Here is a 23788-nt window from a genome sequence, read left to right on the forward strand (position 1 = left end):
ATATACTTCTTCTTGAAAATATCCATGAAGAAAGGCGTTCTTGACATCCATTTGATGTAGATCCCAGTTTGAGCAGTAAAAACAACAAGGAGAGTACGAACTGTAGTCATACGAGCAACATGAGCAAATGTTTCTTCATAATACACACCGTATTCTTGAGTGTACCCTTGAGCAACTAAGCGGGATTTGTATCGAACTATCTTTCCTTCTGAATCAGTTTTGATTTTGTATACCCATTTAATTCCAATAACAGACTTTCCTGGTGGTAAATCAACCATATCCCAAGTACCATCTTCCTTGTATGCAACCAGTTCTTCTCCCGTAGAAGTTTGCCAGACTGGAACTATAGATACATAAAAAAGCGGGGATACAACATCCACACCTAATATTTCTCTTAGCAATCTGTATGGACAAACTCCAATATACTTTATAGAGAATCAACTAGACAGTCAGACTCAATCTACATAAAAAGTATATCAAAGAGTTTATATCTCAATCTCTCGATTTGATATACTCAAGCAAATAAAAATCTGCGAGTCTTTAGCAAATACTAGAGAGATAACTTGGATGGTACCAAAGACCAATATTCAAGTGTCAATCAATTTAAATCAATAACCGAAAGGTCGGATATTCTAATTGATTGAACAACGCACAACCTTTGATATTTCAATTATATAACAAAATATAATGTGGAAAATAAATAACACAGACACCATAATTTTGTTAACGAGGAAATCACAAATGCAGAAAAACCCCGGGACCTAGTCCAGATTGAACACACACTGTATTAAACCGCTATAGACACTAGCCTACCCCAAATTAACTTCGGTCTGGACTGTAGTTGAACCCCAACAAATCTCACACTGATCCAAGGTACAATTGTGCTCCTACGTCTCTGATCCCAGCAGGATGCTACATACTTGATTCCCTTAGCTTATCTCACCCACAACTAAGAGTTGCTACGACCCAAAGTCGAAGACTTTAATAAACAAATATGTATCATACAGAAAAGTCTATGATAATAGATAAATCCGTATCCCACGAATATACCCATGATTTTTGTTTCGTATTTTGATAAATCAAGGTGAACATGAACTAATTGATAAACCGGTCTTATATTCCCGAAGAACAGCCTAGTATTATCAATCACCTCACAATAGTCTTAATAGACGCAGCGAAAAAAGATATTGTGGAATCATAAATGATGAGACAAAGATGTTTGTGATTACTTTTTATCTTGCCTATCATAGATAAAAGTCTCAAACCAATTATTACAATTGTACTCGTACGATAGATACAACAAGATCAAATCACACAACTACAAGAAAAGTAGTATCGGTCTGGCTTCACATTCCCAATGAAGTCTTTAAGTCGTTAACATGGTTTAGAAGAAGAAACCAAAGGTTAAAGGAGAATCGACTCTAGCTTAGCACAACTAGTATCACACAGAATGTGTGGGGATTAGGTTTCCTAGTTGCTAGAGTTCTCCCTTATATTTTCTTTCAAATCAGGGTTTGCAATCAATGTTAGCTTAGTAACAAAGCATTCAATATTCACCATTAGATGAAAACCTGATTAGATTCAAGCTAATATTTATCAACCATTATATCGAAAACATATCTTGTTATACACAAATGAAATGCACGTTCCTGGTCTTGTGTAACCGTACCCAAACTTGTACATTAGTTGGTTCAATAATAGTTAACCAAATGGTTAGCCATATGATCACTTTCATATCAACCATATTCTTCTTCACCATAACTAGTTCAAATGACTCAAATGAACTAGTTAGATAGTTGTTCAATTGCAAGGAAATCTTATGTACTACACAAGACACAATTGAAGCAAAAACGATTTGGTTCACATGAATCGGTTCATGAACTCTATACCCACGGTTTGCAATTTCATTCCTTAGTTTACAAAGATAAGTTCACTAAACATCGTTTTTAGACATAACCTACTCAAGTTCGCGGACTGGGTTCGCGGGCTTAAGTTCCCGAATGGAGTTCACAAACTCCAGCAGAGATTCTCGGGTTTGAGAACTTCGCCGGTTCGCGGACTTAGCTCACGCACTACTCCGGTTCACTTGATCAACAAAGTTCGCAAACTTCAGTTCACGCAATAAGGACTTATACATATATGTGTCTCCACAATGATACTCATATCCTCCAAATGGTTATATAATCTAAACTCTCATTTCAATCATTGAAACATTCTCAGAGGACGTTATATAGTTGTTATTCACAAACCATTTCTCGTCAGAGAAATTTTCAAAGTGATTGAAACATAACATGACTTTCGTCACTAGGTAAAGATGAACTTGGCTAAAGCGAAAGATTTACCAACACATATTTCGAGAAATAGATAGGCGAGGTAAACTCGACTCGAAATACCTTAGTCTATATAGAAAAACGACTTTTGTCTCAAGATAGGAGATAAGTAGACTTTTGAGTGATAGATAAGTTCAAGTCTCCACATATCTTTTAGTCGATGAAGATCCACCAGTTCCTTGAGTAGTCCTTTGTCTTGTATGATGATTTCCATGGAGTTCTTGAGCTCAACTACACTTTTTATCCTAGTCACAGACCTTAGCTATAGAAGACTAGAAATCAATATTTATAATTTTGATCACTAACATTGACAAACCTGCTTGAGATAGCAACGCATGCGAGTTCGACCGAGAAATTCTCTAACAATGCCTCCTTGTAAGACTTTGGTTCATGTAAAGATAGAATGGATGATAAAGAGCAATGATAATATGCAAACCTGGCTGGTGGTCGACGATTGCGTGGTGGTAAATCATCATTCTCAGTCACAGGATCCCCTTCGTGAGAAGCAGTGTCAGGATTGTCCATAAAGTTATCATGTGTAGTTTCGAGACTTTCAAGAGGAGTGATTTCTGTGGTGATGGAAGGAATAGTTGCTATTTGAGAACTAGGTAGAGACATATCCTCAAAAGGATCTATATATGAAAACTGTTCTAGACTGGATGACTTACTACTAGGGAGAGACCAAAAAGGTAACATGTCGAGAAATACGTAATCGTCGACTCTCTAGATCATAACAGCGATAAACCTTTTGTTCAATACCATAACCTAGAAACACACAGATAGCATTCTTTATGCTGAGTTTTGTTCGTTCTCATTCTGTGACAAGAACAAAACATGTTGAACCAAAAACACGAAGCTCAGAGTAATTAGGTTTCTTGTTATAGAGACGTTTATATGGATATATTCCTTTTGTGACTATAGATGGAATACAGTTTATTTTATAGACAGCAGTTAGAACTGACTCACCCCAAAAATTGGAAGAAACAGATGCTGATAGGAGTTGTGTTCTAGATGTCTCTATGATGTTACGATGTTTTCTTTCTGCTATACCGTTTTGTTCTGGAGTTTCAGTACAAGATAACTGAAGAAGAGTACCTCCTGTTTTAAGAAAATACTTGAAAGGAGTTGATATGTATTCTCCTCCTTGATCAACACGAAAGGTTTTGATGGATTTTCCAAATAGAGTTTTGACCATTCTAGAGAAATCTGTGTATATTTTCAAAAATTCTGTCTTAGAACTGAAAAGATATATCCATGTGAAACGAGAGAAATCATCAATGAAAATAACATAATATAAAGCTCCTCCCTTAGAGGAAATGGGAGACTTTCCCCACATATCTGAATGAACGAGATCAAAGGGTTCGACAGAATGAGTAATACTGTTATTGAAAGAAAATGCAGGTTGTTTTCCCAACTTACAAGAAATGCAATGAGGTTCTTTATCAACCTGAGTTGTTCCTAATAGTTCTTTATTAATCATATAAGTAAGACGAGAGAAAGAGACGTGGCCTAACTTAGAATGCAAAGACATAAAAGGAGACACAGTTGAAGGTAGGGAGTTTGAAGTTACAACAACTTCATTCTTTAACTGTTTGGGAACAATGAGTGTTTCGAGAAGATATAGTCTCACAACTCTACGACTTATCCCAACAAGCTTCTCTGTCTTGGGATCCTGTATCACACAACCAAATGAGAAGAAGTAAAAGTTAAACCCCTGATTACATAGTTGTCTTATTGATATAAGATTCAGTTTGATCTTTGGAACAAGTAATACATCAGATATATGTATCTTGTCTGAGACTTTAACTTGACCAATATGACTAGCAGCTATTTCAGATCCATCTGCAGTTTGGATTTTAGGTGTAACAATAAGATGCTTGTTTTCAAATATGCTAGAATTGAATGTCATATGATTAGAGGAACTTGAGTCAAGAAACCAACCATTTGAAAAGCTACATGTGGGAACTGAGAATGCGAAGGATGTTGTAGAGTTATTGCTACCAATTGAAAGTGCTTGCTTGAGCATTTCCTGGATATCAGCAAGACTGTTTAGTGTGGGTGCTGGTGAGTCATGGTTCCTTTCTAATGCTGGTGCTGCAAGAATGGATGGTGCAGGTGTGTATCCAGTTCCATTTAGCCTTCTACATTCTCTCATGTTTCTGGAGGATGGAGACGTACAGTTTCCTACTGTATGACCAGGATCTTTGCAGTAGTTGCACTAGATTTGAAAACTTGATCCGTGGTAGGTTGAATCTTGAGAAGTTGATGTTTGTGACACACTCTGTGTTGGTGTCAAGGTGCAATTCTTGGCCAAGTGACCAGGTTTCTTGTAGTTGTAGCACTGAGTTTGTGACATGTCACGATGATTTTTCTGAGGGTTGAAATGATTATTAAAACTTGCATGTGAAGGAACTGCAAACACAGTAGGTAATTCAGGCTTGATTCTTTTTCGAGTTTCTTTAGTAATAAGTTCAGATAATGCAGCTTCAACAGTTAGGAGAGGTGATCGATGAAGGATTGAAGCTCTTACAGTCTCAAAATCATCTCTTAATGCCATTAGGATTTGAACCAGCCGTGACTCTTCTCTATACTTCTGTCATAGCTCAATATCGACAGTCCAATTGGGTTCCATTAATGTTAGCTGATTCCATATAATTGACATCTCAAAATGGAAGTCTGAGACTGATTGATCCATTTGTTGTTTCATAGATCAGATATCTTGTTCTAGTTTGTAACGTTGAGAAAAGTTGATTTGGATATACCTTTTTGAGATAAAATCCCATGCATCTTTGGCAGTTTCAAAAACTGTGAGTTGCATGCTTATGGAGGTTATTACTGTGTTGCTTATCCAAGTCAATATCTTGTGATTGTTGACCTCCCAGCTGTCAGCATTTTCTCCCAAAACTTCTTTTCCTTTCTCGCCAATAAAAACACCACTTGCAGCTGCAGGCTTCTTGGCTTTCCCATCAATGTATTTCCACGTAGCTTTTCCTTTGAGAAAGCTTTTCATCATCAAGGACCAATGGTTGTAGTTTGTTCCACCGAACTTTACGGTTATAGGTTGATAATCTTCACGCGACATATTGGATGATAAAATAAAAGGATATAGGATTCTAGGGTTTGATTTTTACGATTTAAACACAGATGAGACAGAACTAGATGCTGCACAAAGAAGGGATCGATTTTGTTATTGTTGTTGTTGTTGTTGCAGCGGAAGACGGGTTGTTTAGATCTTGCCAGGATCTGATGCCATGACAAAGATTTTTGTGGCATGTATGTTCTGAATATTAGGGTTGTATTCAACATGATAACAAGAGTTACAATATATTGGTTCTTATATATAAGAAACAAAGATAAACAAGGAAACAAGATACCCATGACACGGAAAGAAATAAACAAATATACACAAAGATACATATGCCATGTAGAGGAAGATATATATCCCAAGAGATCATGATAATATCTTTTAACATTTTCAAATTGTGGTCAGTCGTGGTTTAGTAAATGATTTGGCACTTGTGGTTAAAAATCAATAGCACTATAGCAGCATGTGATAAGATAAGATTTCCTATGGATATGATTGTCGCCTAGAAGGTAAAGGGAAAAAGTGGATCTCATGATATCACATTCAGATATGAACACTACAATACAGCTAAAACAAGCACCATGATTACAGAAACTAGAACGTACGCAACGAGCTGTCGTTCTTGCATCCTTTGAAAGAAACTGATAACAAAATGAAACAGTATTACATTATTAGTAATGAATTAGTATTCGTTGATGTTGGTAGTGATCGATGGAGATAGAGTGAGCTAGAACTACTGAAACAGAGACAGAAGAGACAGAACCACTTCAAACAAGACTTTGTATATTATTGATTTCAACTTATACGATATACAGAGACTCAATGCATATATATATATGCACAACTAACTTGAGGGTTAAGATACTATCTTTCCTAAATAAACAAAATTTCCTAATATACAGGGATTTCCAAATATACAGGACTGTCGTGTATGACATGGAGTCACGTTGTGTTAACACCCTCCCACAAGCGTAACGGGTTATCTTGAACCGTAAGCTTGAACCTTAAAAGAGAAAACCGATCATTGGAAAGTGGTTTTGTAAATATGTCCGCAATTTGATCTTTAGAGGATATAAATCGGATATCAAGAAGCTTGGAAGCTACTTGATCACGAACAAAGTGATAATCAATTTCTATATGTTTCGTCCGAGCATGAAATATAGGATTAACTGTGAGATAAGTTGCACCAAGATTATCACACCATAATATGGGAGGAGAGCGTGTGGATATACGAAGCTCAGAAATAAGTGACCGAATCCACATAATTTCGGCAGTAGCAATAGCAAGTCCTCGATATTCAGCTTCAGTACTAGAACGAGAAACAATCTTTTGTTTACGAGCACTCCAAGAAATAATGTTACCACCCAAATAAACACAATATCCACTTGTAGAACGACGATCATCAAGAGAATCATCCCAATCAGAATCAGTATATGAACTGAAAAATAGTTGTAGAGAAGGGGATGGCTTAAGTAGTATACCAAACGTACTTGTGTGCTTGAGGTAACGAAGAATCCGTTTGACTAATCCCCAGTGAAACTATGTAGGAGCATGCATAAATTGACAAACCTTATTGACAGCAAACGCAAGATCCGGACGAGTAAAAGTTAAATATTGCAAAGCTCCAACAATGCTACGATATTCAGTAGCATCCGTTAATAAAGTACTACGATCAGAAGAAACATCACCAGAAGTGCTCAGCGGAGTAGTAGTTGGTTTGACGCCATCCATTTTGACTCGAATAAGAAGATCTTGAGCATAATGTTTTTGCGAGAGAAAGAGCCCCGAAGAAGTACGAATTGCCTCAATCCCAAGAAAATAGGATAATTGACCAAGATCTTTAATTGCAAATTCTTGCTGCAAACGAGAGAGAATAGAGGTAATACCTGTAGTACTAGAGCCAGTGACAATGATATCATCCACATACACCAACAAATAGATCACACCATGAGTCCCAATATAAATAAACAAGGACAAATCACACTTGGAAGTAACAAAACCGATTTGCAACAAAAAATTGCTAAGTCTGTGATACCACGCACGAGGAGCCTGTTTAAGTCCATAAAGAGAACGATGTAATTTGCAAACATGTGTAGGAAAACGAGAATCAACATAACCTGGAGGTTTTTTCATATAGACTTCCTCTTGAAGTTCTCCATGAAGAAAAGCATTCTGCACATCAAGTTGATGAATGGGCCAATTGGAGGACAAAGCCAATGTAAGAATAATGCGTATAGTGCATGGTTTAACAACCGGACTAAACGTTTCAGAGTAATCAATTCCTTCTTGTTGATTGTATCCTTTGGAAACTAGACGAGACTTACGACGTGCAATGGTACCATTTGGATTACGCTTGATTCGAAAAACCCACTTACAACCAATAACATTCATAGAAGGATGATATGGGACTAAGGACCAAGTACCATTTCGGAGTAATGCATTGACCTCATCGTCGGATGATGTACGCCATTCAGGGTCCTTATGAGCTTGAGAAATACAAGACGGTTCAAGAACTGAATCACAGATGAGAGCATAGCGTGAATTTGGTCTTAAAATACCATCTCTAGCTCTTGAAGTCATCGGTGTGTGACAGGAGAAGGATCTGTGGAAGTTACAGACGTAACAACAGAAGTAGACGTCTGAATTATGTTTGGTGCAGCAGAAGAAGTCGGCAACAACAACTGAGAGTCGGAAGAATCAGGAACAGGGGACACTGAATATACATCATAAGGTGTTTTCGGCAATTGTAGCTGACAAACGTCAGAGAGTGATGGAAGCGACGGAATAATAACGACAGGTGACGGCTGATGATTAGAGACAGAGACTGGTGGTTGATGATTAGAGAAGGCAGGTGACGGATGATGATGAGAGGCAGCAAATGACGGCTGATGATTAGAGAAGGATGTTGTCGGTTGTGAAGGAACAACAGGTGGTTGACGAGAAAAAGTTGTTGGCGGATCATGATTAGCTGGAGACGTTTCATGATTGATAGATACTGATGACGGCGCAATATTGTGAATAACAGGCAAGGGAAGAGTTACCTGTGAAGGAGTCGACGACGGCGAAGGTGATGACGCGGATGCAAAGGGAAAGGTAGTCTCATCAAAAACAACATGTCGACTGATGTATATTCGACCCGTAGGAATATGAAGACACTTATAACCCTTATGAGAGGGACTATAGCCAATAAAAACACAGGGAGAAGACAAAGCGTCCATCTTATGAGACCTATACGGACGCAAGTGAGGATAACATAGACATCCAAATACACGAAGAGAAGTGTAATCAGGCGGAATACCAAAAAGAGCTTCATATGGAGAAGAATTATTAACAGAAGTCGAAGGGACACGATTCATCAACTAACAGACAGTGTAAAAGGAGTCATACCAATATGAAGACGGCATAGAGGCCATGTTAAGAATAGTAAGACCAGTTTCACGAATATGACGATGACGACGTTCAACCAAACCATTTTGTTCATAAGTGTGTGGACATGAAAAACGATGAAAAATTCCAAGTTCTTGGAGACGTGGAGTGAGTTTGCGATATTCAGCAGCATTATCAGATTGAAATATTTTTATCTTTTGACTAAAAAGATTTTCAACATGCTTTTGAAATAAGAAAAATATAGAGAAAACATCATATTTTTGAGACATAGGAAACATCCAAGTAAAACGACTATACGCATCAATGAATATAATATAATATTTATATCCTTCATTAGATAAAATATGAGAGGGTCCCCACACATCGGAGAGAATTAAATCTAATGGATTCAAATAAACTGTTGTACTGGATTGAAAGGGTAGTTTATGACTTCTATGCTCATGACAAAAAGAACAAAAACTGATAGTTTGATTTGAAACTGGAAGAGAAAACTGAGAAATAACTTTGCGAACGGTGCGCATCATTGGATGACCCATTCTAGCATGCCAGGCTTGTAAACTAGCACGTTCTCCTATGTAAGCCTGAGGAATTGGAGATGAAACATCAAGTTGATAGAGACCACTCTTCCTAATGCCGCGAAGAAGAACCTTCCCGGTACATCGATCCTTCACAAGACAAAAATTTGGATGAAATTCAAATAAGACATTATTATCAGTAGTGAAACAAGAAACAGATAAGAGATTATGAGAGATTTTGGGTGCAAAGAGGACATTACGAAGCTGAAACTTACGGTTGGGAGTCCCTAAAATAGAGGAACCAACATTAGAAATTGGTATAGAAGAACCATTACCCATCTGAATTTGATCAGGACCAGTATACTCAGTAGGAAATTGAAGACGAGAGAAATCATTGGTAATGTGATCTGTAGCGCCACTGTCAGGCGTCCAAGAAGGTGATGATGAAAACCCAGGTCCATAAGCAGCATAATCCCGAGGTGCAGAGGATGGTGGTTGACGCCTAGGTGGTCGAAAACTCTTGTCATAACGGTTCCAGCAGTCTTGGGCCTCATGATTTTTACGCCCACAAAGTTGACAGCGAGTAGAAGAAGTATCAGAGTTCATAGGCCCACGTTGATTGTCAGGTGAAGCAGGCCCACGTTGATTCTGAAAACAAACAGGATGAGATGAAACAGGCCCATGTTGATTCTGATTTCTGTTGTTACCAGTAGGACGAAAAGAAGATAACTGAGAGTTGGGTGCTGAAGATGATCCAGATGATGAAAAAGAATTATACGAGGATTGTCGATTCTGGGCAGCGAGATTAGCAACTGGTTGAGAGTTGGAAAGCTTTGTCTGTTGATCAATACGTAGTTCAAACGTCAGGAGAAAAGTGAGAAAATCTTCAACAGACAGCGAACTCATCGTTGTGGTTAATGATGTGACAATAGCATCATAGGTACTGTCCAAGCCAGCTAAGAGACAGTGACGAAACTCTTTGTCTGTGACAATGGTATCTGCTGCTGCTAAGATGTCCACAAGATCACGAGCACGGTCTATGTACTGGCGCATAGTTTGGGAACCTTTCCGTAATTCTCGTAGTTCACAGTGAAGATGATGAACTTGAGCATCAGATTTAGAGCCATAAAGAGATTCCAGAGACAACCAGATTTCTTTAGACGTTGTTAATCGATGTACATGACGAAAAGCAGCCGGGGTAAGAGAAGAAAACAGCCAACTAACTAAGAGTTTATCCTGTTTTCTCCAGGAAAGATAGGCAGGGTTTGGGAGATCAGCAGCAAGAGTTGGTGGAGGGCATGGAGTTGTACCAGTGACATAACCATCCAAGTCATGTCCCTGAAGATAAGGAAGAAATTGAGCACGCCATAAGGAGTAATTGGTGTCATCTAGTTTTACAGTGATCATGTGATGTGGTTGAGAAAACTGAAAAGAAGACATCATAGAAGACTGCATTGAAGACATGGTAGAGTTAATCATAGCAGAGACTGTAGAAGAGGTTGTAGAAGAGATGGTTGATGAGTCTGTCATAAATGAATAGGATCGGCTAACCTACTGATACCAAGCTAGAACTACTGAAACAGAGACAGAAGAGACAGAACCACTTCAAACAAGACTTTGTATATTATTGATTTCAACTTATACGATATACAGAGACTCAATGCATATATGTATGCACAACTAACTTGAGGGTTAAGATACTATCTTTCCTAAATAAACACAATTTCCTAATATACAAGGATTTTCAAATATACAGGACTGCCGTGTATGACATGGAGTCACGTTGTGTTAACAGAGTGTACTTGCACGGTGCTTGATCCGGTGATACTTGAACTTCCATCTCTGCCGGACAACAAAAGGGTTGGGGAGGTGGTGGTGGTGGTGATGGGGGAGGAGGGGTTGGTGATGGAGGTGGTGGTGATGGGGGAGGAGGCGACATATTTTTGCAGCAACACTCACATGTTAAAGTAGGATAACCTTGAGCGTTTATAAATGGTGTGCACTTTTGATTTATCATTGAACTACCCATTCCACGACATTTACCATTACACCAATTTGTACAGCATCCGCAATTATGTGTCGGACCACATAGAACAACATTGTATATGTCACCGGACTTGCATATTTCTGCTCCGGTAATTCCACTCAGCGTTACGATTTCGGTTATATCCCATTTAGCGGTTGCCGTCTCTGCAAAGTTGTCAAAATAAAACTATAATTAGCAATAGCAATAATACTCTGGGACTATAGTTTTTGATTAAGCGGAGAAAAGAAAACAAGAACAAGTAGCTAGTTAGTAGAAACTTACTTGACATGTTAACAATTGCAAAGAAGAGAAGAACAGTGAAGGACCCGGTAGGAATCTTGGTTGCCATAATTAATAAGATGATTTCAGCTGCAACAATGAAATTTCTTTTGGTTCTGGGTTGTGCAATGTGAGCTCTACTTATAGCAATAGTAGATCATGTTGTGGTCACCCTTATTTGTTGTTCTTAAGATCAAATGGATATAAATCACATTTTTCACGAGACTCTGGATTTTTCTTTTCTTTTGAGAATCATTCCTGGGATATACACAAGAGTTGGGTCATTTAGTGAAAATTAAACCCTACAGATGCAGATTTTTTTTTTTGTTCTTTATTTTTTGGTATCCTGTGGACCATATTTTGTTGTTCCATAATATACTGAACTCTCTAGAAAGCCAGCTTGCTCTGTTTAATCAATGCAAGCTGGTACGGCCTAAAGAACCCTTTTCTTTTACTGAACACTTTTAAGTGCTGCGGTACGCTAAAACTGAGAATGCACATGTAATGATCTAACTACTCAAAAGACTTGGAACACAGTGAAAAATAAAGGTGTACCGAAGTTTAATTGTGTGAATCATATTTTGTTGTACCTGTTGCATAATTTTAGTGGACTCCCGGGCTTTTTATAGCTCTGTTAAATCAGTGCAACGGGTAAAAAAATAAAAAATAAACGACAAAAACAAGGACGATATGGCAGATTCCATTCAGATATGAACCAGCATAAGAACAATACAATACGGCTAAAACAAGCATCAAGGTACATAAACTAAAACATACGAAATGAGCTGCAATAATCTTGCATCCCTAGAAAGCAGCAAACTGATACGAAAACCTAACAATACTACATTATTGCAAATGGTAGTGAACTTGATGTTGGTAGTGATCGATGGAGATAGTGCCTCATCCAATGATACTTGAACTTCCATCTCCGCTGGACAACTTAAGGGTGGAGGTGGTGGGGATGGTGGCAGCGTAACCTTTGCAGCAGCAGTCACATGTTGTAGTAGGATAACCTTCCGAGTTTATAAACTTTGTGCACTTTTGAGAATCCACTGAACTACCCATTCCCCTACATTTATCTTCACACAAATCAATACAGCATTTGCATTCACGTGTTGGACCGCATAAATAGACATCCTGTATGTCGCCGGGTTTGCAGATTTGACCGGGTGGAGTGCAGCAACACTCACAGTTTGTAGTAGGATAGCCTTCGGAGTTTATAAACTTTGTGCGCTTTTGTTTAACCACTGAACTACTCATTCCGCTGCATTTATCTTCGCACCACTCATTACAACATTTGCATTCACTTGTTGGACCACAATCAACGGCATCGTATGTGTCCCCGGATCTACACATTTCTGCTCCAGTGATTCCGCTTAATGACGAGATTTTGGTTATGTTCCATTTAGCGAATGCCGTCTCTGCAATGTTGCCAAAATAAAACAATGATTAGCAACACATTGTGGTGATAAATTTAGATTTCATGGTTGCCAGCTAATAAATTGATCAAGTATAAAATAATAAAAACAAAAGAACAACATAGACCAGTAGCTAGTTATTGGAAACTTACGTGACATGTTAACAATTGCAAAGAAGAAAAGAGCAGTAACGAACACGGGAGAAATCTTGGTTGCCATATTTCAGATGACTTCAGCTGAAACAAAGAAAATTCTTCTTTTACTCTGATGAAATATGAAGTGAGCCTAGCTCTCTATTCATAATAACAGAAGTAGATCATTCATTTATGTTTAAACCTAACAATTAGACCATGCTTTTAACGTGACTTCTGAGATTTTTTTCTTGGAAGCCTTGCTGAGATAGACACCCACGATGCAGACATGACAAGTAACAAAAACACGACAAATCTTCAAAAAACCTAAGACCCAGACACGTAGATAAGCAACAATTTTTTCCACTATGTCATAAATGAAATTTATTAGTAACACTAGTAAAGTGCTGTGGTACTCTAAACTGGGAACGCACATTAAATAATCTAACTACTCAAGATTCGGGACATTTAGTGAAAAATAGAAACAGAGTTTAACTTTGTGGACCATATTTTGTTGTACCTGCTCAATTATTCAGTGAACTCTCTGACTATTGATAGCTCTGTTTAATCAGTGCAAGCTGGTATTGCCTAAAGGATCATTGTTTTTTTAATTATTGGGGTGAATATAAATTTGCTGTTTGGCTTGGAGGAGCTTTTCTTACCATCTCCAAGACAGTAAACAAAAACCGTAAACCCTTCTTCGGCAGTACAACTTTAAGAGAAATACAGAAATAATGAAAAAACAAACAGCAAATTTGTTAACTTCCTATAGGATCTTTGGAAACCTAATCCAAGTACCAAATGTTTGCTACAAAGGAACCCTGAAATGATGCAGCCACATTCAAGAAACTAAAGAAAACTTTAGAGGACCTAAACTTGATGTCAAACATAAGGCATAATCAGAGTGCATAAATCAAGAACAAAGCAAAAAAGAAACACCAACCAACTGCCACTCACTAAAAGTACTGAAAGTCAAGCAGTTAGCCTGCATGAAAACAAGATTAGAAGGCTGCATATAGATTTAACTGCTCCTACTTAGATGATGCATGGTCTAATGTAGGTAGCTCCCACAAAAAGAACCTCCCAACAGATTACGGATCCAAGAAATTCATTTCATCATAATGCCATAACAAAGGCATGTTTTAACTTAATATGAGTTACAAGGTGTAATACTAACTTAAATCTATTTACGATATTATCAATTGGAAAATAAATCAAACTCCATTTACAGGCATTTTTATCGATGTGCAGAAAACGAAAGATACCACAACAAGTGCGGCTTCTTTCCTTGTAGAGGTCAAACAATAGATGGAGACACTTTCAGCTCATGGGCCCTGTAATAATGGCAACCTCACTCCATTCCAACCTAAGGTGAAAAATATCGAAATTTCAATTATCAGTTGATTACCAATTGCTAGAAAAACCAATTCAGATATAAAAATTATACAGATCTAGGTCGCACTTACCACCACATGTTAGACATTATTACGCAGTTAGATCCACTTTCGGGATCCAAGAATCGAAAGTCTCAGATCTAGCTTTACACAATTACTTACTTCTCCGCAAAAATCCACATAAAAGAACTGATCTCTTATCACCTACATGCTGTTAAAGAAACAAAACAAAAGTTGCCAGCACAATCAAGTTATGCTTTCCTGCTCATTCAGTAACAAGATTTTCCAGTCAAGACACCATCTGATCCGTCTTTTATACAATATAAATACCAAATTATCTATTTAGACATGAATTTAAGTCGCAGACCATACAACTCTTCAAGGACATGAGAACAAAATTCGGAACTTATGACAAAATAAAAAGACACATAGGCTTAGAGTAAAGATGCCTGGCAAACCTAGGTAAAAAAAAGCATCACATCCTATACAATATTAAAACTCCAGCATGCCCATACAGTCAAGAAATCCATTTGTTAATCTCAGTCACAATAATATCCTTGTTAACAGCATTTCTGACAATGATCCCATAAAATTCGTATCTGCAGTATAATCACAGAATAGGTACTATGATGGTTGTATCAGGTAGTGACGGAATCATTTGCTGATGGGGATTGAAGCACTGATGTTGGAGGTGTAACAATCTCTTTCAGCTTTTTCAACATTGTAAGGCGTTCTGTCTCTGATGATATTTCCCACTTCTGTTTAAATAAATCAAACTCCGGAAGGTTATCTGGATTGCGAGGCATGATTGGAGCAGGCACAGCTACAAGTTTTCTCCAGTGTGGGTCAATATCAGATAACGCAATCAATCGACCCTCGTGCTCAAATTGTTTTATCTCATGTGCACAAGATAATCCATGAGTAAACCGTACGGAACACTCACAAGATGAACCATTGATGTCAATGGACTGACCTCGAGAACGCTCTGCTACTAGCATATCTAATGCTAGATGAGAAACAGCATTCTTCAAATCCTTCAAGATTGGTAAATTATGTGATGGTTTCACTGATACTAAGCTATCTACCAAGGATTCCTTCACAGTTGTAATCTCATTGGTGATAGAGCTGTGGATTTCCGTCCAGCATGAGACAAAAGTTCCTTGTGACGGTCCAAGCATCCTACTTGTTTTCCCATGTGCACTCTCGATAGTTTTTGTGGTTGTGTAACCAAAATGCTTTACCTTATTCGTCTAAGCAGAGACAAAGTGCTCCTTCAGACCTAACCAATTGTCCCGCAGATATTGAACACATGTGGGGTAGTTGATCCATTTACTCTCAAATGATGCAAATCCTTCATCAAAAGCAACAGGAGTCTCAGACTGCATCAGGTTTTCCAAATCCTTCAGGAAACTGCCAGAGTATTCGTTGTTGTGGAACTCGTGTTTGCAGCTAACCATTATGGTCCTTGAAATTTGGAAGGTGCAAAGAATGTGATCTGCTTTTGGGAAGACGGTTTTGATTGCACTAACCAGAGCATCAACACCACTTGTCACAAATACGGAAGGCAGTGCATTGGGTTCATATATCGCCTTCAACTGGATCAAAGCCCATGTGTAGCGCTCTTTTATTTCTGCTTTCATAAACAGAAACGCAACAGTAAATGTCTTACCAGTTGACGAGACCCTTATGATCTCGGAAAGAGGCATATGGTACCGACTCGTCCTGTACGTGGAATTGATCATCAATACTGAAGGAAAACTCTTTGCCAACTGTATAGAATCTGGGTGGCTCCAAATTATGTCTTGCACCTCGTCAGTTTCCTCATCCTTAATGTGCCATTCCACGTAGTGATACTCTTCCAGAAGCTTCATAACCTGCTGCATTTCAGACCTCCCCTCCATTTCAGTTATTCTCAAATGCGCCCTTGCATTGTAGATGGTTCTCATGGTAGACTTGTTAGCACCTTTGCTCGTTTTCTTAAGTGTGGTAAGTACTTCATTTGGCTCAAGGCCACTTCTTATCATATCTTTCAGCAGTTGCTTCTCGTCGTCCCTCAATCGACCTGCGAACGAGCGACCAACTACGGTGCTTTCTAACGCATGGTTGTGTTCTCCACATTCTACCTTAACCTTCCATTTATCATCTGGTTGCCAGACTCCTTTAAGGGTGAATGGACAACCACACTTCTTTGTCCCGGTGTGTTTTCTTGACCTCACCGTTAGCGCTAAGGTCCTATTCGGAAATTCAAGCAAAGCCTGGTTTTTCTTTGTATGGTGACGGAACACACCACCCCTTTCGCAACCCAATGTAATCCTTGTCTTTCTTCCCGGTACTGCTTTCTCAGACTTTGCAAACACAACTATCATATGATTTTGTCTCCCAACATCTTGACACCACGCAATCATTTCATCACGTGTATTAAACACCTGATCAGTTACAAACTGATCCGCCATATCAATTTTTAAAACCTCCTTTGCACGTTCCTCATGCTCCGGATTCACCAACACATCTTCCTCTTCGCCCCAATTCTGCAAACTAGTTGCACAATATGCTTTTCGTGGATCAAATAATTCAATGTCTCCACCAGTCTCAACCTCCATTGGTGAATTTTCTTCCATCTATTCAAAGAAAAAGCTACAAGTTTAAGTCTACCACGAACAAACTTAAACCTGTCTCTTCACTTCCTTGGCAATGTCAAAAAATGCTTCTCCACTTCAACAATAAGATGGAATCTTTCTGTTTCACTGAAACGCCTAGTGAAGAATTTCCACAAGGCTTACGTTGCGCACCAAATCTGCAGTTTGTCGCATGATTGTTAATATCATTATCGCCAGACAACGATCGAAGTCATGATAAAACTTGACAGATGGCAAAAACTTTGAACCAAATTACATTACTCACAAACAATTTTACTAATTGAGAGTGAATTCTTTGTGCTTAACGCGATATATCAATCGATAATTAAGAAGAATATACGAAGTTCTTCAAAATTTAAGTACCCCCATATCAACATTACCATCAAAGTGACCTAATTTTATCATCCTCTTCTTTTTTTCTTCTTAAGAGCAACTTTTTTCCAACTGAAAAATCAATCTAATCACCAAAATTAAAGCTTTAAACCGATAAAAAGAAAAACCCAGACTCAAATCAGTGAAAAGAAACCCTATAAGACAGACCCATACTCAAAAACCTAAAGAAAGAAAGAGCAGATTGAAGAAAATAATAGGAGAAAGTTTTAATTACCTCATTGATTCTCTTTGCCTCGCACCTCCGAATGTTTTGAGTAATCTCTACTTCATCTCCTGCAGTAACAGTTGATCGTTTTTAGCTAGGGTTTCGGTTACAATTTCTGAAGAAGAAGAAGGAGAATATAGAGATTTTGCGCTTATTAGATTCTACCGACTCAATTGAGTGGACCCGGAACAGACTCGCGAGTCTACCTATCTCCCTCTTTTAAAGTAGTAAGTACCTATGTAGTCGATTTCGGCCATCTCGGCCGAAATTTCGGCGAAATTCCGAATTTCGGTCCAAGAAGACTAGATTTTGTTAATTTCGGCCGGACGAAATCTTTGCGAAAATTTCGGCCGGAATATATATATAAATTTTTTTTAAATTGAGTGGATTAATCTCAAGTACAAAAATTAATCAGATTAATTCACTCACTAGTATTATTGCTTGTTGTTGTGTTTGAATTTCTTGACCTAAAATTATCATTTGGTGTTGATGATGAGGAAGGTGAACAACCAGATTTACTAATACTAGGTTTCTTTTAAGTGGGTCAATAGTCCCTCAATCTTATAGTCTGACTCAAACTAGGATTGAAATTAATTGAACCTGGCAACAAACACTTCTTATTATAAAAGTTGGAACCGGAATTACACCGAAATTTGAAAACGGAATCTCCCCGAGACAACGTTGTACCAGTGTCTCGCTCGGGACCGAGATAAACCGGAATCCGAAATTAACTACCTTGGTAAGTACTGACTACTGAGTCATATCCGCTCCCACGTCTCACGGTGAGTGTGACAGCCCCTCAAATTAAATTAGATAAAATCTGACATTAGAGCAAGTCTTATATTGGAAGAGTTTCATCTTCCATTTGGAATTATGGATGGAAGCGCAAGTGTAGTAGTGGAACAACAAAAACGCTAATCTTAATAGCATTGAGCGCTAATCAGAATAACGCTAAAAAAACGATAATCAAAATAGCACAAAACGCTTTTCAGAATAGCGCAAAAAACTATTAAGATTAGCGTTTTTTTCTCAGCCATTAGATTTTCAATGGCTGAATAGCGTTTTGTGCTATTCTGATTAGCTTTGAGCGCTATTCTGATTGGTGTTTTTCGTCTTGTACTGTGTTATTCGGAACAGCGTTTTACGCTAAATCAAATTAGCACTCAAATGGATTCTGCGGGACCTTCTACGAAACCATGGAACACTTCTTGGAATTTTCATGAAAAACACCAACTTGGAAGCCACTAGACTTGACATTCCATGATTTTTCCACATTTGAAATAGGCCTGCGCAGGAAACCGGCTGGGCTGAGAAACTGGAACGGAACCGCTTGAACCGGTGTCGAACCGAGCTATACCGAACATTCAACGGCCGGTGGCGGTATTAGAGATCATAACCGTAGAATCTACGGCTTGGTGCACGGTATTAGTTGAAAGGCCAGCCGAACCGAGCAGAGAAAACCGTGAGCTAATAATAACCATAGATCTAAACATCTAACATAATCCTAGTCGTCCATTCTATATATATACCTAACCCTAACACATCTCACACGTATACTCTCATTCTATTTACTTCTTCTTCTTCTTCTTCTTCCCTCTTGATGTTTCTTCTTCCCTCTTTGAAACACTTCTTCTGAAACTCTCTAAAGGAAGCCACCAACACCACAGTCACCATCTTATTCGTTACTTCTTCTTATTCCTTTGATTTATTACTTCTTCTTCTTCCTCCTCCTTTTGATTCTACAGTAGCGGTACCTGCAACACCACCGTCACTGGCCTACACCATCATCACTATTCACTAGCCTACACCACCATTACCAGCATCACCACCTTTAAAGGTTGAAGATTGATCTATATTTTATATGTTTTGGTTCATTTGAAGATTAAATTAGAATTTTAGGGTTCTTAAAAAAATTGGGTATCTTAAATTTTGTTAAAAAAGCTACTCTTAAGTAATTAGGTTTCCCCTCTTTCTGTGTATCTTATTTGTAAGCTTGTAACACTTTACATCTAAATATGAACTCATGCAATTGCTATTTATTTTTTCAATTTCAGCTCAATTGAAACCCTAGATTTGGCCGGTTTTGGCAAAATATCGGGCCGACCTGCCTATGTGCAGGCTTAATTTGGAATAGCTTGGATTCCACCATACGACTTCCTCTTATAAACTGGATTACACCCATTTATTTAACTGACCGTTTGTAACGTCGTTAGCAAAACCGCGGAGAGACAACACTTATGTGAGGATTTACACCAAATTAATTACTTACATTTGGCTTACACCATATACTTAAACTCCCGTCTTTCTCTTCTTCTCTTTTGGTGGACAATATCAATAAACCCTAATTTTTTGCTCGCATAATCCCAATTAACTCCTGCAATCTCCACTATCAACTCCTTTCTTCTCCTAATCAGGTATGAATTTTATATCTCTCTGTTATGCTTGTTTTTTATTTTCTATTTTGTCTGTGTATGCTGCCGCTGATATGGTCGTGAAATCAGAAGATTAGGACATGATTTATAGTCCGTGAGGTAGTGGGAAGCTTGGGTGTGATTCTGAAATTTGGTTATGGCAACAAGATGATATAAGTTGATATGATGTTGGATATAATTTTTATCTGCCGGAGAAAGTCCTTGATACAAGGTGACGTATATGAATATTTCGTGTGTTAGGAGATTTGGATTTTTGCAGGAATTGAATAAATTGTAGAGAAGGAGATCTGGAATGGATTATAAATCAACAGTGTTGTAGTATATCCTCACAACCAAAATGCATACAAGGTGTTTGTAGAAAGTCCTGAGAGATAAATTTTACAACCCTGATTGTTTACTGCCTCTCTCCCTCTATCAATTCTCTTTCTTTCGAGATTTTAGTGTTAGCTATATTTTCAGAAACCACGTTTAATAGTCTCGAGTACCAGCTATCAACTTCAAATTTGTATATTAACTCTGATTTATGGAAACATATTGATCTACCCAATTCTGTATTTTTGAGTTCTGTATGGTTACGGGAAGTAGGACTGAAGATTGCAAATAAGATGAATTTCTGAATGTTCACTTTTGGGAATTTAGAACTTCTGAATATTCAATTTTCGTATTTCGGTAGTAATCCCTTGATTTAGGGAAGAAATACTAGCTATCTTATAGTGCACATAACATGTTTGATTAGATTGTCTACTACAATTCATTATACTCGCCATCCATTGATTTAAAGGGTTTGTTTACTAAATCTCATTGTAGAATTGTGTTTGATTTTTTGTATTTTGACTGCAGGCCTATCAAGTACCAATATAACTGATAAATTTTGGTTACTCTATTTACCCCTACAATTGCAGCTAAGGAGCTACGCTGAGCAACACCATGGTCTCCTATGTTAATTTGTAAGCACTCTATTTAACCTGGTTCATTGTTTTTCTTTTTTTATTTATCAGCCAGACTTACCAGCTCCATGTGTTGGCATATTGCCCTCATATTTCAGGTGTGCCTGCATACATGAAATTTATCAGATACTGAAGTTTCCTTGCGGTGCTGAGTCGAGGCAAAATTTTCTCAATAACTGTATAACACCATGAAAGTGTGAAATTGAATAGCTTTCTTTGAAACTCATTCTAGCTGAACAAAGTAACAATGCGAGAAGGATACATGAACACCAATTGGAGTAAACATATGGAGCAACTGTATGGTACAGAACAACAACTATGACAAAAACTCAGATACTATCTTTTGTTCGAAAGAGAAATTTCGTGTCCACTTCTATTTCGTTTTATCAGCAAGTAATACAGATAAACCTTATGAATCACATATGTAGTCAATTATAGTATGAACAGAGCAGTGCAGCATCAAGAGCTTACATTTTATTATAGACATCGAGTAGGCTAGAGGTTTCATCCGAACTTCCTAAAGTTGAGTCATAAAACTTCCTAAACTTCTATCGTCCTAATCATTATTGTCTCTAAAAAGATACATATTTCGTGGATTGATTATTGCAGGTTTGTTCCAGAAAATGGCAAGGACGTGCTAAGCAGATTATTGTTAGGCTCACATTTAGTTAAGGAAGTAGCATAAAATACTGAATGAAACCAGGATGCTTTCTGCTTCCTCTGATGATTTGTTCCTCTCTCTTGAACACCATCATGTATATTCTTTCTTTTTGTGCGACAGTTGCACATTGTGGCAAGATTTTGAAACTAGGGAAGTTCAAGAATTCCTTTTATTGCAATCATGTAATAACATTTTCATGAGGCTATTTAAACTTACCTTTCTCTTTCTAGAACCAGTTCGTCTTTTGTTTATACACTTTGTATTAAATTAGTTTGTCACCCGTGCGATGCATGGGTCTATTTCTCAGTTATGGAACGCTTGTTTTAAATAATAATATTATAAAAGGAGTAATAAATCCGTAAGAATAGAAATAGAAAAGAAAATACTTTTCTTACAAACAAAAAGTCAATAAGCTAATATTTTAGTTGGTATGCAAGGAAAAAAAAAAGAGCCAAAAAGGGCTATATGAAGTTAAGAACCGTAAAAGTAACCAGTTGAAATATTTAACAACAGTTTGGTTGCATGAAACTTTAAGGTCCAATCAGTACAATTTATCGATTCACTGCACTTATAATTCAAAAAACAAAAAAAGACTCACTGTACATGTAATATCCATATGCTTTGTCACATGCAAATATGAATGCGGCCCAATCTTGTGAAGACCCAAAAAATTGACGTTGTCACGCTACCAAATTTAACCCATTTTTTTTCTTTGGTGAGATAAGAGACTATCTTGTATTCACACATCTTGAAGAGCGAAAATGTGATGATGCAAAAGCTGTTTATTTATCAAATGATTTACAACTCAGGGAGTCGAAATTTTTTTCTGTTTTTATTTTTCATTTGATGACACATCTTAACACCTTACCGAAGAGCTTAAAATCTTGATTTCTATGTTTGAGATATTAGTATTGTTCCACTATCAGGCATCCAGTGCAAAACAAATTATCAACGCCGTAAATGGGAATCTCAAGAAAAAGAATTCAAGATAGAGTACAACGTGTACGACAACTATTGGCAATCTCATCTACAAAGAAATTTTAACCATAGCCCAGAACTGACGAAGTAGAAGAAAGAAAACAAATAAAACAAAGGCAAAGGCGCATAGAAACAAAGATACTCCATGCAAACAAACTAAGTAGATGTAAAAAAGGCAAAATAAGCAAATGGAAATAAAAAATAAGGATCCATCATTTGTATGAGCAAGAGGACCTGGAGTATCTAACCATAGGGTGAAGGGGCAGAAACAATGTTGGATTGAGCCATTCAGTATCTAACCAGATATAAAATAAAAGTAGCGATCTTCGGTGCACCATTCAGTCCCCGAAGTGTTGGTCAAAGTACCTAGGAGATAGGGGATCATCCAGAATCTAAAGTGGCTACAGTATCCATGATCTCTCTGAAAAACAGCATATGTAGATACAGAGAAATTAACATGGCTAAGAGATTACTATATTATTTGCTAAAAGATATGACAAAAAAACAGATTAAAAAACCTCGTAGAGAAAAATTGATTTAAGAAGCTTAAAAAAAATCCTTAAAAAGAGAGAAATTCAAATCACAATTAAGTTGTACCACATCCTTAAAAAAATGAAAGGAAAAATTGGATCAGCATTCAGCATTCACAATTAAGAGAGAAATTCAAATCACAAGACTCTCTCTTCTCATGTCTGTATTCTTTGTTCAATTGAGTAAGTTTGCTAACAAATCCAGATCTATTAACTTTCTGTTGGAGACACCATTGGCATTCTTGACCGTGTGTTGGACAGTTTTTACCACCATTTTGATAGAGGCATGAGCGCATATATCACAGCAAAAACAACCTTTTTACGCCAAGTCGACACTGCATAAACCAAAAATCAAAAAGCAATTAGAATGCAAGTTGACAAAACCACAGAAAATCCATGTATATTTCAGTAATGATTATTAAAACGGAAAAATGAGGAAGA

General features: G+C 37.6%; 3 protein-coding genes and 1 long non-coding RNA gene across 4 annotated transcripts; 1 reads left to right on the plus strand and 3 right to left on the minus strand.

The window, feature by feature from the left end:
- Positions 1–10975: 10975 nt before the first annotated feature.
- Positions 10976–11895, minus strand: LOC113326053 (chitin-binding lectin 1-like). Its single transcript, XM_026573858.1, has 2 exons — positions 11626–11895; positions 10976–11507 (listed from the first exon to the last, which is right to left on the minus strand). The coding sequence occupies exons 1-2, from the start codon at positions 11690–11692 to the stop codon at positions 11062–11064; spliced, it is 513 nt and encodes a 170-aa protein (XP_026429643.1). The 5' UTR covers positions 11693–11895; the 3' UTR covers positions 10976–11061.
- Positions 11896–12289: 394 nt separating this feature from the next.
- Positions 12290–13443, minus strand: LOC113326926. Its single transcript, XM_026574588.1, has 2 exons — positions 13193–13443; positions 12290–13043 (listed from the first exon to the last, which is right to left on the minus strand). The coding sequence occupies exons 1-2, from the start codon at positions 13257–13259 to the stop codon at positions 12523–12525; spliced, it is 588 nt and encodes a 195-aa protein (XP_026430373.1). The 5' UTR covers positions 13260–13443; the 3' UTR covers positions 12290–12522.
- A 1581-nt stretch (positions 13444–15024) lies between these two features.
- On the minus strand, positions 15025–17891 carry LOC113326039 (protein FAR1-RELATED SEQUENCE 5-like). Its single transcript, XM_026573847.1, has 2 exons — positions 17809–17891; positions 15025–17359 (listed from the first exon to the last, which is right to left on the minus strand). The coding sequence occupies exon 2, from the start codon at positions 17181–17183 to the stop codon at positions 15816–15818; it is 1368 nt and encodes a 455-aa protein (XP_026429632.1). The 5' UTR covers positions 17184–17359; positions 17809–17891; the 3' UTR covers positions 15025–15815.
- Positions 17892–19386: 1495 nt separating this feature from the next.
- LOC113326596 lies at positions 19387–22071 on the plus strand. Its single transcript, XR_003348410.1, has 4 exons — positions 19387–19636; positions 19854–20213; positions 21072–21178; positions 21277–22071. It is a non-coding gene; the product is annotated as an uncharacterized LOC113326596 (long non-coding RNA).
- The last annotated feature ends 1717 nt before the right edge of the window (positions 22072–23788 follow it).

The sequence above is a fragment of the Papaver somniferum genome, unplaced genomic scaffold (genome assembly GCF_003573695.1).
Source record: "Papaver somniferum cultivar HN1 unplaced genomic scaffold, ASM357369v1 unplaced-scaffold_10, whole genome shotgun sequence".
Classification (NCBI taxonomy): Eukaryota; Viridiplantae; Streptophyta; class Magnoliopsida; order Ranunculales; family Papaveraceae; genus Papaver; species Papaver somniferum.